Genomic DNA, 15,589 nt, shown 5'->3' on the forward strand with positions numbered 1-15,589 from the left:
TCACTGTCAGCATTCACCTACATTTAGTAGTTCCTCTACCTAGGGCATGAGAACACATATGCCATTAGAATGAGTGACCTTCATAATCCTGCCTTCCTGGCAGCGGGCCAAGTGACCACACTGGTTTATCTTGGCATCAGCAAGGTGATCCAGGAGCTGCAGTCCCCACATGTCCCTGGACTGTTCATCCTGAAGCCCAAGGTTTCTCAAATCCTCTTTTCCCATTTCCCACCAATAATTTCAACTTAACCTCAGCTGATGTTTCTGTGTCTAATGAAAACATGTTATCAGTTGGGGAAGTGCTTACAAAATAAAAGAAATTGTTAAACATGTTTTGGTTGTGATTGTTACTATGTGCACATCCAGCCTCTTTTTTTTTTTTTTTTTAACTTGGTAAATGAATGAAGAAAGAAATGCAAAGGAAAGGCAAGGACATGACTGACTGTTCCAACTTATGGTGGAGGAGGAAGTTATTATAGATATGTGGGAGAGCTGAGGCAGAGGCACAACCATCTGGGAAAGTTCAGAATGGTCTTGATCCTGAAGGGTAGGTAACCAAAATGTTTGGATTACACATGGAAGAACCTCTGGAGGAAGGGAAGCCCAGTCCCTGGGCTGGAGAGTTCAGGGTAGAAGGTAGAGTATGCCAGGCTTACCCTATAACAGGCAGAGACTGAAGGATGCTGGGAGAACCTGGAGCCCAAGTCAGTCACCTTAGTCACTCATCCTGAGTTTGAAACTTAACAATCAACACCACAGTTTATTGGTAAACATGGTATTTGTGTTAATAATCAAGTTGACAACACTTTATACAAATCCATTGTGTTTTAAATGTGGATACTAAAATAAATGTAAATGGTAGAGAAAACAAAAGACCTAATAAATCACTTCACTCAGACTAATGCAAAAGCATTTGATAAAGTGATAAATACGAAAGACTCTAAGGGAATCAGTGTATCCTATTTTTTTTTTTTTTTTTTTTTTTTTTTTTTTTTTTTTTTTTGAGACAAGGTTTCTCTGTGTAGCCTTGGCTGTCTGGATTCGCTCTGTAGACCAGGCTGGCCTCGAATACACAGTGATCCACCTACTTCTGCCTCCTGAGTGCTAGAATTATAGGCCTGTGCCACCACTCACTTTCTTAAAAGTTAATTTATTTATTCACTTTACATCTCAATTGTAGGCCCCTCACTCCCTCTTCCCCCATCATCCCACCTCTATTTCTCAGAAACAAGGAGCTCCCCCAGCCACCTACCCCAGCCCATCAAGTCACATCAGGACTGAGCTTTTCCCCTGTGCTTGGTGAGGCAGTCCTGACCAGGGGAAGTAATCAAAAAATATCACCCATGGTGAGCTGAGGTACTGGACATCAATCATTAGTCAAGAAGATAGACCACAGTCTTTTCCAGAGGCCAATCTGATAGTGGCATTTTCTCAATAGAAGATCCCTCTTCCCAAATGATACTTGGTTATATCATGTTGACACAAACATAGCTAGGACAAAGTCTTCATCTTACAGTGTCCCCACTGAAGTTAAGGAATAAACAGAATATATTTGGATAGTATTTGAAATAGTAAAATCCATTTAAGAGTATCAGGTTGCATACAAACTTGAAATGTCTATCTCCATCTTTAGTTATCAAACATATGTACCTATTGACTTATAGAAAGATCCTCCTGGATGTAAAGAAATGTGTGCTTTTTCCTTTCTCTCCCTTTTAAGATGATAATTGCAGTAATAATATGACTGCATGGCTTCAGGGGATTATATCTGTTAGCAGCTGTCCATCCAAGTGGGGTACAGCTAAGGAGGTTGTTTTGTTTAGAATGACAAAAATCACCTAAGTAAAGCCTAATGGCTTATGGATATTTCTTTTGCCAGTGCCGTGAGCTGTGCAGTGTATAATGCCACTCCTGGGTCAGTAGTCTCATCCATAATAAATCTTATTAAACATAAGATCAGGCAGATTTTATTAAGTCTTTTGCAATTTCATATAATGCATTTCAATCATGTTTAATTCCAGACCCCAACTTTCCCGAGATCCATGCCTTTTCCTAGACCCATTATTTTGTGCCCTCTTTATTTTTCCATAAAACAATTTTAACTCTTCAGTTTTGTATTGGCCATACACTCATGGGTGACCACATCATTAAAGCAAACTGAACATTACTCTCAGGCAGATAGGAATTACCAGAAGCTCCTCACACGTGGGTGAGCTTTTCTACCCAACTCCACTTCTCATGCCGGGATTATGTGTAGAATTTTGAGCTTTTATAAGTGATGAGCTTTACTGATTTTAAGTCATATCAATAATAAACAAACTAGTACTATCAAGCAATATCTATATGCTAGATCCAGTATTCATGGTGGATATGTATTTGTTACACACACACACACACACACACACACACATTCCTCTTGGGTCAGGAGTTTGTCAGATTATATAATGTAATATTCATGTTTTGTATTAGCTTAGGTTGTAAAAGTTGATTACATGGGAAGTTCAAGACAAAAAAGGTTGGTTGTTACAATGATCTTTTCAAGACAGATTAAACAGGTTGACCATACAGTAGACAATGGTCCTAAATCTTAAGTGACCCAAATGTACTTTTGAACTTGCATGTGAAGTCCAGCAAAAGTTCTATTCTGTTAGTGCATGGGAGATATTTTTATAATGTATCCTCACAAGGAAGAAAGTAGGTGTGGAGGCATCAAGTACAACTCAAAATCTCGACCTTTACTCCAGCTCTAACTGCACTCTATTTTGTGTAATGATATAATGAGAACTGTGGTTCTCAAGAAGGCTCACACTGGTGTTCTGCAAGTGCAGATCTGCAATGACAGGTGCTTATCTTTTCCCCACATAGGGTTTGCTCTCTGTTATCAGTGATAAAGGCCAACATCCAAAATGGATATTCTGAAAGTCAGCCAATGCAACGTCATGCCAGGCCCTAAAAGAGAAGCTTGACTTGGGAGAAGAACTAAACATGTGCAGTGTTGTGCCATATATCTTAAGGATAGGAAAATAATAGTATCACAAGTCATTTCCTTTACTATGAGTCCTTAGATGTCTTTTGGGGGTCTAATAAAATACCATCATCAAGACAACTTTAAAGACAGTTTATTGTGGTTCACAGTTCCATGGGATAATAGTCCCTCAGAGTAAGGACAAATGGATGAGAAGACGATTAAGATGCTGGGGGAATTGGATCTTCAACTGTAGAAACAAAGCAGAGCGAGGCACTGGAAGTCAAGCATGCCTATGAAATCTCTGAGCATACCTTCAGTGCCATCCTTCCTTCAGCAAGGCTGAACCACCTCAGCTGGAGACCAAGTATATAGAGATGAAACATCTGAACATCTGAAGGATTGATCACAAAGCATCAATTTATATACTATTTTGAGCTTAAATGCTATATGCATTAGGTCTTATTTGTTGCAATCTCAACCTACCCTCTTAATATCATTCTTGAAAAATCAAGGCATAATAATATCAAAATTATTAATAAAATACTCTTTAAAATACAAATGTGTCCTGCAGAATGCTTGCCAAACCAAGAATCCTGTACTTGAGTTAAATACTGTCTTTCTCATTCAGGCATAATTCAAAACTTTAAATTTAGAAAATAATTATAGAAAGTTGACATGATAAACAATTTGGTTTATAATCACTCAAAATCTACTAGTGAGGATGCTAAGATTTCAGTTTTCTTCATGATTGTTCCTATGACCATCTTCCAACCACTTTACTTTTAAAGTTGACATACCTGTACCTCCTGGGTTCCCCCACCCCTCTCTCCATTACTATCTTTGGAGTCCTTTGTCACACTGAACACACAGAAAATAGTCATGTTACATAGCAAGTAGATTTGGCCTCTGAAGCACTTCTTATATGTCTAACTTCTGGCCTGTGCCAAGTAGCTAAACTGCCTTTGGGAGTCTCAGTAAGCAAAAAAAAGAAAAAATAAAAAATTGGAAAAGCTGTGTGTTTTTAAAATATAAAGCAAAAGCGCAGATTTTCTGTGTAGTTATAGAAGGGAAAATAGTAGAACAGAGGAAGAACTAAGCCATATTGATGGATGGTAATTGCTCTAAAATATGTGACAATGTAGTGATGATTACAAAGACGTCTCTGAAATTAAGAATCTCTGTGATACACTGGTCACGTTACATACAGCAAAAGTTCAAGAAGGGCCATGGGACCCTATGTTATGTGTTAAAAGAACTTAGGTGTTATTTTCTGTGAGGAGACCTTAAGTGATTACATAGCAAAGCCTCAGCTGCCCATCATCATGTTTCTGGACAAGGACTTTGTAAGACCATGTTGAACACTAAAAAAGGAGCCTGACCCACAACTGCACTTGCTCTCAACAGCAAGTGTGGTTGCCATGGAGCAATTTACTAAATATCTCACAAGCAATTTCCCTTGGTGTACTTTTCATGGTTCAAGTACTCAGCTGATTTCCTGCCTCACTGATGAAGTATTGAGCCCGTGACACACAAATCCACATTGGAGACCTATGCTCTGGTAGGATTTAATCTCAGTTATGGGTGAAAGTTACAACAGAAGCAGTAGCTATATTTTTCTCTGTCTCTAAACACTGAAAGACTCCATGGGGAAAAAATAGAACAACCCCAGATTCCAAGAATGGTATTGTATCCTCAAGGTATGTTAAGCAGAAAAGAGGAATGTGATTATTCATTTTTCCATTAAAAACTGTGGTTAGTATCAAAATTATTAGGAAGAGTGAACATTACTGAGTTATAATTATAATAATTAACTATAATAATTTTTACACTAATTAGTATTAATCAGTTTGAGGAACTTTGCAGTGACTGGTAGAAACAGGGTAACGTTTGGAAGCTTTAAATAAGAGGGCCAATTTCTTGAGGCAATAAATCAAGCTTTAGATTAACAACTTTCTGTCATTTTCTTTTTCTGTGTGGCCCTGGCTGGCTTCTAACCTGAGCTGTTCCTATATCTGCCTTCCATGCTTACTTTTGGGTGTACAGATATATGCTACAGTGCTTGCCTACGCTTCACAAATTGCACTAGGTCCAGTGTGGTGAATTTAAGATTTGATCATCAATTTTACATTCCCTAGCTACCATTTAAGAAGCCAGCATTTTGGAGTTCTATACCTGACATTCACAAGTCTAATTTTTACATAGGCCTATTTTTTGTTGTATGGTGTGTGTTGAGCTGAGAAACGTATGTTTACTTGCTGGTTTTTGGCTCTAATCTAACAGTCTATGTCTTAAACATTTAAGGAGCTGAACATTACACAAAGGAGTGAAGCATGGCATTCCTATGAGCATTTTCTCATGAAGAACACAGACAGAGCAGGAGAGTCCAGTCCTCACTCAATGTATGCTGAAGGGAGCATGGCTCCATGCATTTAAATGACTTGACTTAGGACCATTCTTGCTAAGAATTAAAGTTGTAACCAAAAAGATAAGAAGAATAAACGTCTGTACTTCTTTTTAAAGTAAAAGTAAGTCAGAGGACATGTCATCCGGCTCAGTTTGTCCTGTTTTGCTCCAATATTCTCTAGAGTATGTTTATCCCAGAAAGAAATTCATCTTTGTTCCCGACACTCCCTAGAGTCTGCTCTTAGCTTCCTAGTCCTAGTGCAGTAAATCCAAACTTCCCTTCTCTCTGTGCCAGTCAGTAGAGTTCAGACAGACACATGGGGGAGAGCTGTGAAGGATTAGGGCCTAAGGTGAAATCTTCAGTTCAATATTTCTCTGATTCTGCAATCTATATTTTCTGTGCATATAATACTTTTCAATTAAAATTTGTGTAAGTAATTCCTTTGTAATACCCAAGGAAGTGTACTCTCATCAAACCTCTGTGAGAAATGTTCATAATTCACTGTCTAGAATGGAGATGAGATGCAGGATATAAAGTCATAGATCTTTATTCCTTTTATTTTCAGATTCCTGACATTTTTTTTACTTGATATTGTCTGATTGCTTGTGAAAATCTTTAGATCTATGCCAATAAAAATTGAGATGAGTCTAGTGTCTGAGAGGATATTGGATATTTGTACTAAAATAACATTTTTCATTCAACAGTGAATATGGAACAACTTCTTGACTCAAGACCATTAATTGCCACAGTGGTCTGAGGAAGGGACAACTGCAACAGGTGTCTGGGTCCCATCTGGATCAGCCTGCTTAACTAGCTGCCCCATAGTTCTGTTTGCTCATTACAGACATGGATCCCTGTAAACATATATTACTTTTTTCTTCATTTACTGTTATAATATTTTTTTGACAACACTTTTTATAATGCTGGGAGGATTTGTTAGAATTTGGTTTAAATCCTGACTGTACAGAAACAAGTTAATTCCTCAAGAAAAGACTCAAAACACCAAACCCGAACTAAGAAAAGCATCTGAGTTGATGCTTCAAGTTTTTCGTAATTAATTGATGAAATTCTATTTGCAAAATGTCTCCACTGTTTTCTATTTTATAGTATTTGAATTCTATTCGATATATTTTATAGATTAAAGGTATTTGCTAATGTTGTATTGTACATATTCTTTATTGTAATGATAAATATTTCATAATTTGATGCCTAGATATTCATGTTTTGTTCATGATTCTCATTAGTTCTTTGCACATTGCAATATGCAAGAAATATATTATAGCACTTAAATGACTGTTTAAAGAAGCTCATTTTGTTTCCACATTGTTGTCTAAATTCACTTTGGTCTTCTCCTTAAACAATGGACATAATCGGTCACTTCTCCCTAAGACAGGGCTGTTTATGTAACATCATATCCCAGAGGAAAGGAGTCAACCTTTCCTAAGCATATTTTATCAGAGTTTCATCTATGTATCTCATGATCATATAAAATTATGAGATTTTAATCAAATTTCTTAAAGTACCTATCAAGTAGCTTTCACATATAATCTGTAAGAATTAGAACAGAATAAATTTTAAGTGACTATAACTGATCTGATGGCACTAAGAAATTCTATTATTCTTTTATATTTGTGCATTTGAGTATTAAACATCATGAACAAATTCAAATCACATAAAAATCTCTGTAGCTTCATATTTGTCTTTATATGTTCCTACTCATCAAAAACAACATGTATATTACAAGCTTTATTTTGCATTAGAGTTCCAGTCCAGCATAAAGGGAAGTTTAGGCACCAACACAAAGGTATATGAAAACCTCTCTCTCTCTCTCTTCTCTCTCTCTTTCTCTCTCTCTCTCTCTCTCTTCTCTCTCTCTCTCTCTCTCTCTCTCTCTCTCTCTCACACACACACACACACACACAACACACACACACAAAAGGAAGATATAAGACATGTGGAACACCATCAAAAATACAATGGCATAGATGAGGGAGACACATACAACGTCAATAACATGGATAGTATCTTCACCATAACCGTTGAAAAGACTCCCCCACTAAGGAAAGGCACAGTTATACAAAAACAAAAATGCACACAGAGCATCAAATAGACAAGACCAGAAAAGAAAACCCTCAGGGCATATTAAAACACCAAGTACACACATCAAAGAAACTTAATGAAAGGTGTAAGAAAAAATGCAAGCCACATATGAACGAAAATCTATAAGAATAGCAGCTTATTTTTTTCAGTGAAAATTTAAATCCAGCACAGCCTGGAGCAATGCACACAAGTCTTAAAGACTATAACAAACCTAAAATAATAGACGCAGCAAAACTATGGTGATCGAAGGAGAATAAAAAACATTCTATGACATAAACAACCTAAACAAATTATAATCAGCAAACTAAACTCTATAAAGAGAAAAAGGGAGCATTTCTCCCTGAAAAGAGTATTGAGCATTGCAGAGAAAGACTGTAGAAAGAAATACAAAGTCTTAATTATTAAAACACAAAATACACTGAGAAGAAGAAAAACACCAAAAGTCAACAGGATTGCTTACTACTAACACACACACAATAACTTTAAATATCAATGGCCTCAATTCTAAAATCAAAGGACACAGACAGAATGAGAGGCTCAAGAAGCAAAGAACCGGGGAAGGAGGGTGGTGGCACTTGTTTATTAATCTCAGCCTACAGCAATGGCTCAAAAGAGAGAAACCAGCCTGGGTGTCAGGAGATGAGAGAGGGTGACAGATGGCTGGAGGCTGCAGAGCAGAGAAAGGCCACTGTTAACCTGGCCATGTAGGAAGCAAACAAGGGGCCAAATTCCTGTGCCTCACAATTCCTGTGTCACCTTCTGGGCTGCCTAAAGTTCTCCTGACTCCTTGAGGCAGAACTGGTTTCCTCGACAGCCACTATGAGGTCAGTTGAATGTGAACAAAGATGACTTTCTGAGGAAGACATTTCAGAGAAAAATGGGCAAGTGCTTGTAGTATGAAGAGACAGATGAACAACGGAAAGCTTTAAACTTTACTCCATGAATGCCCCTTAGAATTCAGACTCAGATCCTCTTGAGAGCCACAAAGAAACCAATTCGGGTACCTGGAGAAGGGATGGAATTGTGGGACCTGGACAAGGACTGGCTTCCCTGAGCAGAAGCCTGCACCCCTCCCCCACCCCCACCCTTTGCTTAATCAGCTTAAAGTCAATTTCCCTGCGGGGGGCTCACTTCCCTAAAATCCAAACAAAAGCTCTCCTTATCAGATTAGGGCCAGCTTGCCCTTCATCCCCTTACCCAATTGTGTGGGAGACCAGCAGCATAACAGCTACAGCAGATAAAAATTTTAAGAGTCCCTCTGAAGACTTGCTTCCTCTATACCTCTTACCCAATTACATAGTGCCAAGGCTGGGAAAGTCCCACTTGTGGTTTTTGCCTTTATTAAACCTTGTATTCTAAGGAGTCAAGGCCGCCCACCTTCCTCAGCCTCTGGGGAACGGATTGTCCTTGCACCAGAGAATGATAAATAAAAGACCCTGTGAACATTGCATCTGACTGGTTGCTGGTAGTCTGTGGAGATTTCGTGACTTGGGGATTTCAGAATATTGTAAAGTAAATGGCATGCATATTAATTTTTTTTTCATGAATGCATCTCCCCTAGAAGGGGAAATAAAATTCACCCTGGAGGGGATGGAGAGAGAGAAGCTGGTGGAAGAGAGGATAGGAAGAAGGATCATGGTGGGGACCAGGTGGAGGGAACCAGGTTTGGGAAGTGAGAGGGCTGGAGAGAAGGAAAACCAATGGGAGGGGTGTCACTGGGACAAGATGGCATTTGGTCTGGTGCCACGTTTTCTAATGCTAATACATTTAGCGCTAAGATCTGGTCCCTGCTGTGATAGGCACATTCTCAAGTGCACCTGTCCTTGTTGTGTGAACTCTGCTGCACCTAATTTAAAGCTGGTTGGGATTTGGCAGAAAGAGAAGGGGTGGAGTTTTGAGGTTGAGAAGCCAGAAGTCAGAGAGGAAGAAGAAGGTGCAGGAGAGGAGGGGATGGACAATTCCAGAGAAGAACATGGAGGAGAGGATAAAATGATGGCGGGATAATAGAGTCGCTATTATGTTCCCCTTTGTGCTTAATTTTGAATGGATCATAGTCTCAGTGTGTGGTTATTTGGGGGAAATTAATGACTAATGAATAAAATAAGGTTTTGCTAAATGTATGACAATATTAATTTTTAATATTCATCAACAAATGGCGCCCAATGAATTTAATGTTATCCACACCCTTAATATTCAGATCTAAACATTAAAAAGTTCCGAATGAAAACTTGTAACACTCTCCAGGACCAAAGTCAATATAGGAAAGGGAGGAGAGGGAGGCTCAACTACAGCCAAGGTCTAATCTAATTCTCTGGGGCTTGAAAGGACAGCTGCGGTCCAGAACCCTTAGCTCTGAAAAACTTGCCACAAGGCAAAGTGTACTAGATGCCATAACAGTTGTAGGGAGGACAGAATTAATGTGCAGAGTCCATAGGGATTAGACAGAGGTACAGGGAGACATAAGAAAGAGTGACTTGACAGTTTTGTGTTCCTCTGGGTAGATGTTTATAGCAGGTTTTGAGTGTTGGGGAGTATTGGAGTGTTAGTTAGTAAGGTAAAACGTCTGCTCAGAAACACACTGAGTACCCAGCGGGAGCATCCTGGGCAAGGCAAAAGGGTCAGTGCAGTGTTTTGTTTGTTTGTTTGTTTGTCTGTTTGTTTTATTGAACCTGACTTAAACTGGGGTCATTTGGAAAGAGGGAACCTTAATTTAGAAATTGCCTTCATTGGAATGCTTGTAGGGCAGCTCCCCCCCCCCCCCAAACCCCCACCCCCCTTGCTTTTTGAGACAGGGTTTCTCTGTGTAGTCTTGGCTTTTCTGGATTCACTTTGTAGACCAGGCTGGCCTAGAACTCACAGAGATCCACCTGCCTCTGGCTCCTGGAGTGCTGGGATTCCAGGCATGGGCCAACATGCCCTGCTTTATTTTCTTAATTAATGATTGATGTGGTCTCACAACCCCCTGCAACTCCAGCTGTAGGGGCTCCGACAGTCTCTTCCAGCCTCTGCAGACACCTCCACACATGGAACACATATACATACACACACTTACACATACAAAGGCACACACACACACACACACACAAGCACACCTACACATACAAATAAAATACATCTTAAAAATGAAGGAATTTATAAAAGGCAAGTTAATTGCTTGAAGTTTCCAGGTGTGTCTGAGATTGTTGCCTGTTGGAACAGTGAAAACTTTAAAGTGAAATACAAGTTCTCTCAGGTTACCTTTTATTTCACCACACTAATAAATGTCAGAGCTGGAGAGTGGGAAGAAGTGCTGTGAAATGCTGTCTTCGGGACATGACAGGGTCATGGAATTGAACTCACTGAAGCTGTACTAACCTACACACGATCAAGCCAACAGTATATAGAGGTCGACATTGCAATAGGCAGCATGAAGTGGGCACTGTAGGTTATACACAAAAGGAAAAAGGACAGGATGGGAAAGGTGGAAGGGGACATGCTGGAAATGCCTAGGGGGCAATGAGGTAGTTGGGAGTGCATGTTATCAAGACACATGGTTTATATGTATGAACTTGTCAGAGAATAAACAAATGCTAGTCTATTTAAGAAAACAATATAGTGGTACATATTTGGCAGAAGCAGGGAGTTCATTATGAATTTGTGTCAGCTTGGGCTATAGAGTCAGATACTTATTTTATAATTTCTAAAAATATTTTAAAACATCATTTTGTATGTATCTATGACTGTACCTATCACCTAGTTATTTAGCCACATGGAGCTCAGGCTGGCCTTTGACTTCATACAGAGTAGAGGGTGTCTTTGAATTCCTAATCCTCCTCCTCTACCTCTTGAATCCTGGGCTTAAGGCTTGTGGCAGCATCCACAGTGTGGTGGTGTGAAGGAGAATGGGCCCCAGAGCCTCATCTATTTGAATGCTTGGTCCGCACTGGGATGGCCTTGGAGTCTTCAAAAAGCCCATTCTAAGCCCAGAGTCTTTCTTTTTTCCAGCATGTAGAACTCAGCTACTTCTTCAGGAACATGACTGCATGCATACAGCCATGCTCCCCACCCTATCGATGGGCTACACCTCTTAAACTATAAGCAAGCACCAATTAAATGCTTTCTTTTTATAGCAGTTGCTGTGATCATGGGATCTCCACAGCAGTAGAACATTAACAAGACACCCAGTTTATGTATTGATGGGCACTGATTCCAGCTGTTTATACATGCTGAGTAGGTAAGTCTCCACCAAATTAAGTATACTCTAGCCCTGTCTTTATTTTATTTATTTATTTGTTTTTTTAGCCCTGTCTTTTTTTTTTTTAAACATTTTAAGTGAATCCTTCCACCCCACCCCTCTTCTTTCTTTCTTTTTTTCTCTCTCACTTGTACTACTAAAGATTGAAAAAAAATACAAATCGAACTCAGGGCTTCATGCTTATTAGGCAGTGTCCTAGGATATATCCTAGTAAAAATTAATTTGCTTAAGTTTGGCATGGTAGCACAGGCCTTTTTAATCCCAGCACTCTGAGAGCAGAAGCACATGGATCTCTGTGAGTTCATTGTCAGCCTGGTCTACATAGGGAATTTTGTGACATTGAAGTCTACAGAGTAAAACCATGTCTCAAAAAGAAAAAGAAAGAAAAAAAGAGAGACTAAGAAGGAGGAGAAGCAGGAGGAAAAGGAGGAGGATGAGGAGGAGGAAGAGGAGAAGGAAGAGGAGGAGGAATAGGAGAAGGAGGTAGTAGTGCTGGTGCTGGTGGTGGAGGTGGTGGCAGTGGTGGTTTAGGAGTGCTGAAGATAGAAGCTAGACTTTAGCTATGCAGAGCCTCACATATGCTATATAAGGACTACCTCACTAAGCCATACTCTCAATTTTATAGAAAGTAAAGCACTAAATAAAGGCCCCTCATTTGGATCTTCTATATATAGGTACCTGCTCCCTGCTAATACTGAAAATTACTCACAGGGACTCTGTCCTCCAGGTCAGTGCTTTTCTAGTAACTTCATCTGTATCTGACATTCTTTCTATTTAGAAGGTATTAACTAGTACATAGAAACTTTACATGTAGTGCATCTCTGTTTTTGAGAGAGGCTCGCCTCATATTCCATATGCATAAACAAGTGACCTTAAATTCCATGTTTTAACAAATTAAATCACTTTAATCTATTTTTCCATCTATCTTTCTATCTGTCTATCTATCTATCTATCTATCTATCTATCTATCTATCTATCTATCTATCTCCTTGCAATTTATCATCTATAGATAGGATCTCAAGTAGCCCAGGCTGGTCTTAACTCTATCAGTAGTGGAGGATGACCTTAAACTCCTGGTCTTCCTGCCCCTACCTTTATCTAAGTGACTGTCCAGTGCTCAGCCCTAAGTGGGACATCTCTGTCAATCCTCACCTTCCCAAGGCTCAGGGAAGATGATGGCAGAAGGAGTGGAAAGCACTTAAGAGCCTGGGGATTGCCTGGAGGGCTGTGAAATGCAGCTTCTGGCCGCTGTACTCATGAACTCACTGAAGGTAGTCTGTGCAGATCTTTCTGTCTTAGTGTCTTAAGGTCACACACCCCTGCTAATCAGACTCTGAGTCTTTGATGACCTTGCTACCTCAAACAACAATAAAACAAAGAAACAAACAAAAATCTCAACAGACACAAAACTGTTGAGGTAGCAAAACCGGGTTTTACCACTGCTGTACACATCTGGCTTTCAGAGCAGTTTGCTTTCTGGAGGAAAAGTTTTTTTTGCTGAGTAAAATGCTAAATTAGGGACTAGAAGGGGATCTGTGTCATGCATTTTAAAAGATCTTTAGAATTAGGAAAGGCCCCAAGTCCTCTGTAATCTCTGCCCCTGTGTGAGGCATTTGAAGCAGGCGTGATGGACTAAAATGAGGACAGCCAGGAAGTTTGTGGACTCTGACAGGTTTAGTAACTTGTTTTTTCCTGCAAAGCTGACCTTGGATCGTTTTCTGCTGGATGTTGTCTGTTCAGTGTTAAAATGTATTTCTTGTTAATGACCATTTTCTGGAGGAAGCCATGAATGCATAAGAGAAACCAAGATGCTTTACTCTTGCCCTAGACTCTGTCTTTCTAGTCCTGACTGCTCTTCTGTTCACTTTTTAGGGGGGTATTTTACTGGAACTATATTACCTCTATCATATTTTGTGTGTATATAATCAAATCTATCAATTTTGTTTGCTGTTTTACAGCAGGCTGTCATATAGCACAGGCAGACCTCTAACCTGCTCCTACCTTCCAAGAGCTGAGATTCCAGGCATGTGCTACCATGCCCAGATGTACATGAATATTCTTAGGAAAGGAGGAAAGGGTTGAGAAATGGCTTAGCAGTTAAGAGACCTTGACATTCTGGCAGAGGACATGGGATTTGTTCCTAGCACCCACATAGCAGCTCAGAACCATCTGTAAGTGCAGTTTCAGGGAATACAGTGTCTTCTTCTGTTCTCCAAGGGTACCAGGCACACCCACGGTATACAGACATGCACTCCAGATAAATGTTTATACTCATAAAATAAATCTAGGCGCACGGTGCTGTCGCCATAGGCATGAGCTGCATGGCTGCTGGAAGTGGATGTGTGGCCCCAACTGGGAAGGAGGCTGCAGCAGGGGCAGCGGCGGCAGCAGGCGGCAGTGGCAGCCCAGAGGGCGGAGGATGCTGAGGATGGCAGACTTACTGAAAGGCTTGCCCATCTACAAGAGCAACTTCAGCAGGTTCCATGCAGACTCGTGCAAGGCCTCCAACCGCTGTCCCTCCGTGTACCTGCAGATCATTGTGACAGAAAAGGCAAACATCCTCTTGGGGTACCTGCACCAGCAATGGAACAAAAAGAATGAAGCCAAGAAGAGAGACCAAGAACAGGTGGAGGCAGAGGGTGAGAGCTCAGAGCAAGGTGGCCTGAACCGACAGCCGGGACATGCCTGAGGACACCTAGGCCCTGCGCAGCGCCCTGCATCTGTCAGCTCTGTCCACTCCTGACCCCGTGTGTAAGCACAGCCTGCCTCCTACACCCAGCCCGTGGCCTCCAACCTCATGGGACCCATGTATTTATTTTCCTTGAGTTTATAGTTATGCTGTAACTCATGTCAAGCATTGGTTAAAGGGACTTCAGGTCCTGGCGCGAGGTATCAGCAGACGCTTTGAAAAGCACTGTGGTGTGCCCCACTCGGCCACCCACCAGCCAGACCACGCCAGGGTCCAGAGCCCAGGGCAGCCTGGTCCCCAACACACCGAAGGGCTCGGCTGGGTCACGGGATTCCTGGGGCCCCGTGATCGGGCCTCACTCTGAGCCCATGCCAAGGCAGGAGAGAGCCGGCCCTCTGGATCTTTCTCTTGAGTCATTTATCATGGACTAGCCCATGCTCTGCGTCCACCCTAATAAAAGGATCTTTCCTACTAAAAATAAATAAATAAATAGATAAATAAATAAAATAAATCTAAAGAACAAAAATGAGTGGGGTCTGGGATGGTGGTACCTGCTTATAATTCCAGCAGAGTTCAATAGATCTCTGTGAGTTTGAGGTCAGCCTGGTCTACATAGTTCAAAACACTAAATAAAAATATCCAAAGGTGTGGATTGTCTATCCTTTCATGCCTTGCTTTTTCCCCTTGAACTATGATTTGGAGATACATTTATATGTATCAAGTATCTTTTCTTCTTCTTAGAAACATTCATTTAAAAATTCATACATATGAATAATTTGCCTGCATGGATGTACACGCACCTCTTGTGTGTCTGATGCCTACAGCATTGAAACCTTTGGAACAGGAGTTACAAATGATTGGGAGCCACTATATGGATGCTGCAAATCTAACCTGGGTCCTCAGCAAGAACAGAAAGTGCCTTAAAATGCTGAGCCATTTCCCCAACCTTAAGTGACTTCCTTTTGAAATGAACAGTTAGTACAGTCCTGTTAATACAGGCCTAAGTCATTTACTCTCAGTTTTCCTTTTGCTTCTTCTGACATGCTTCTTTGATTGACAGCAACCCTGTTGTCTATTGATGTTCCATGCCATCCTTTATACACACACACACACACACACACACACACACACACACACACACACACGTTAAAAAACCAAACTGTGCTAAGATAAAAAGTTCAAGGGAAACCACAT

General features: G+C 40.5%; 1 protein-coding gene across 1 annotated transcript; it reads left to right on the top strand.

The window, feature by feature from the left end:
• The first annotated feature begins 14,134 nt into the window (after window positions 1-14,134).
• LOC127205975 (DET1- and DDB1-associated protein 1-like) lies at window positions 14,135-14,395 on the top strand. Its single transcript, XM_051165317.1, has one exon. It carries the CDS (start codon window positions 14,135-14,137, stop codon window positions 14,393-14,395), a length of 261 nt encoding a protein of 86 aa, XP_051021274.1.
• Window positions 14,396-15,589: the final 1,194 nt, after the last annotated feature.

This window comes from Acomys russatus, chromosome 22 (assembly GCF_903995435.1).
Source record: "Acomys russatus chromosome 22, mAcoRus1.1, whole genome shotgun sequence".
NCBI classification, from domain to species: Eukaryota; Metazoa; Chordata; class Mammalia; order Rodentia; family Muridae; genus Acomys; species Acomys russatus.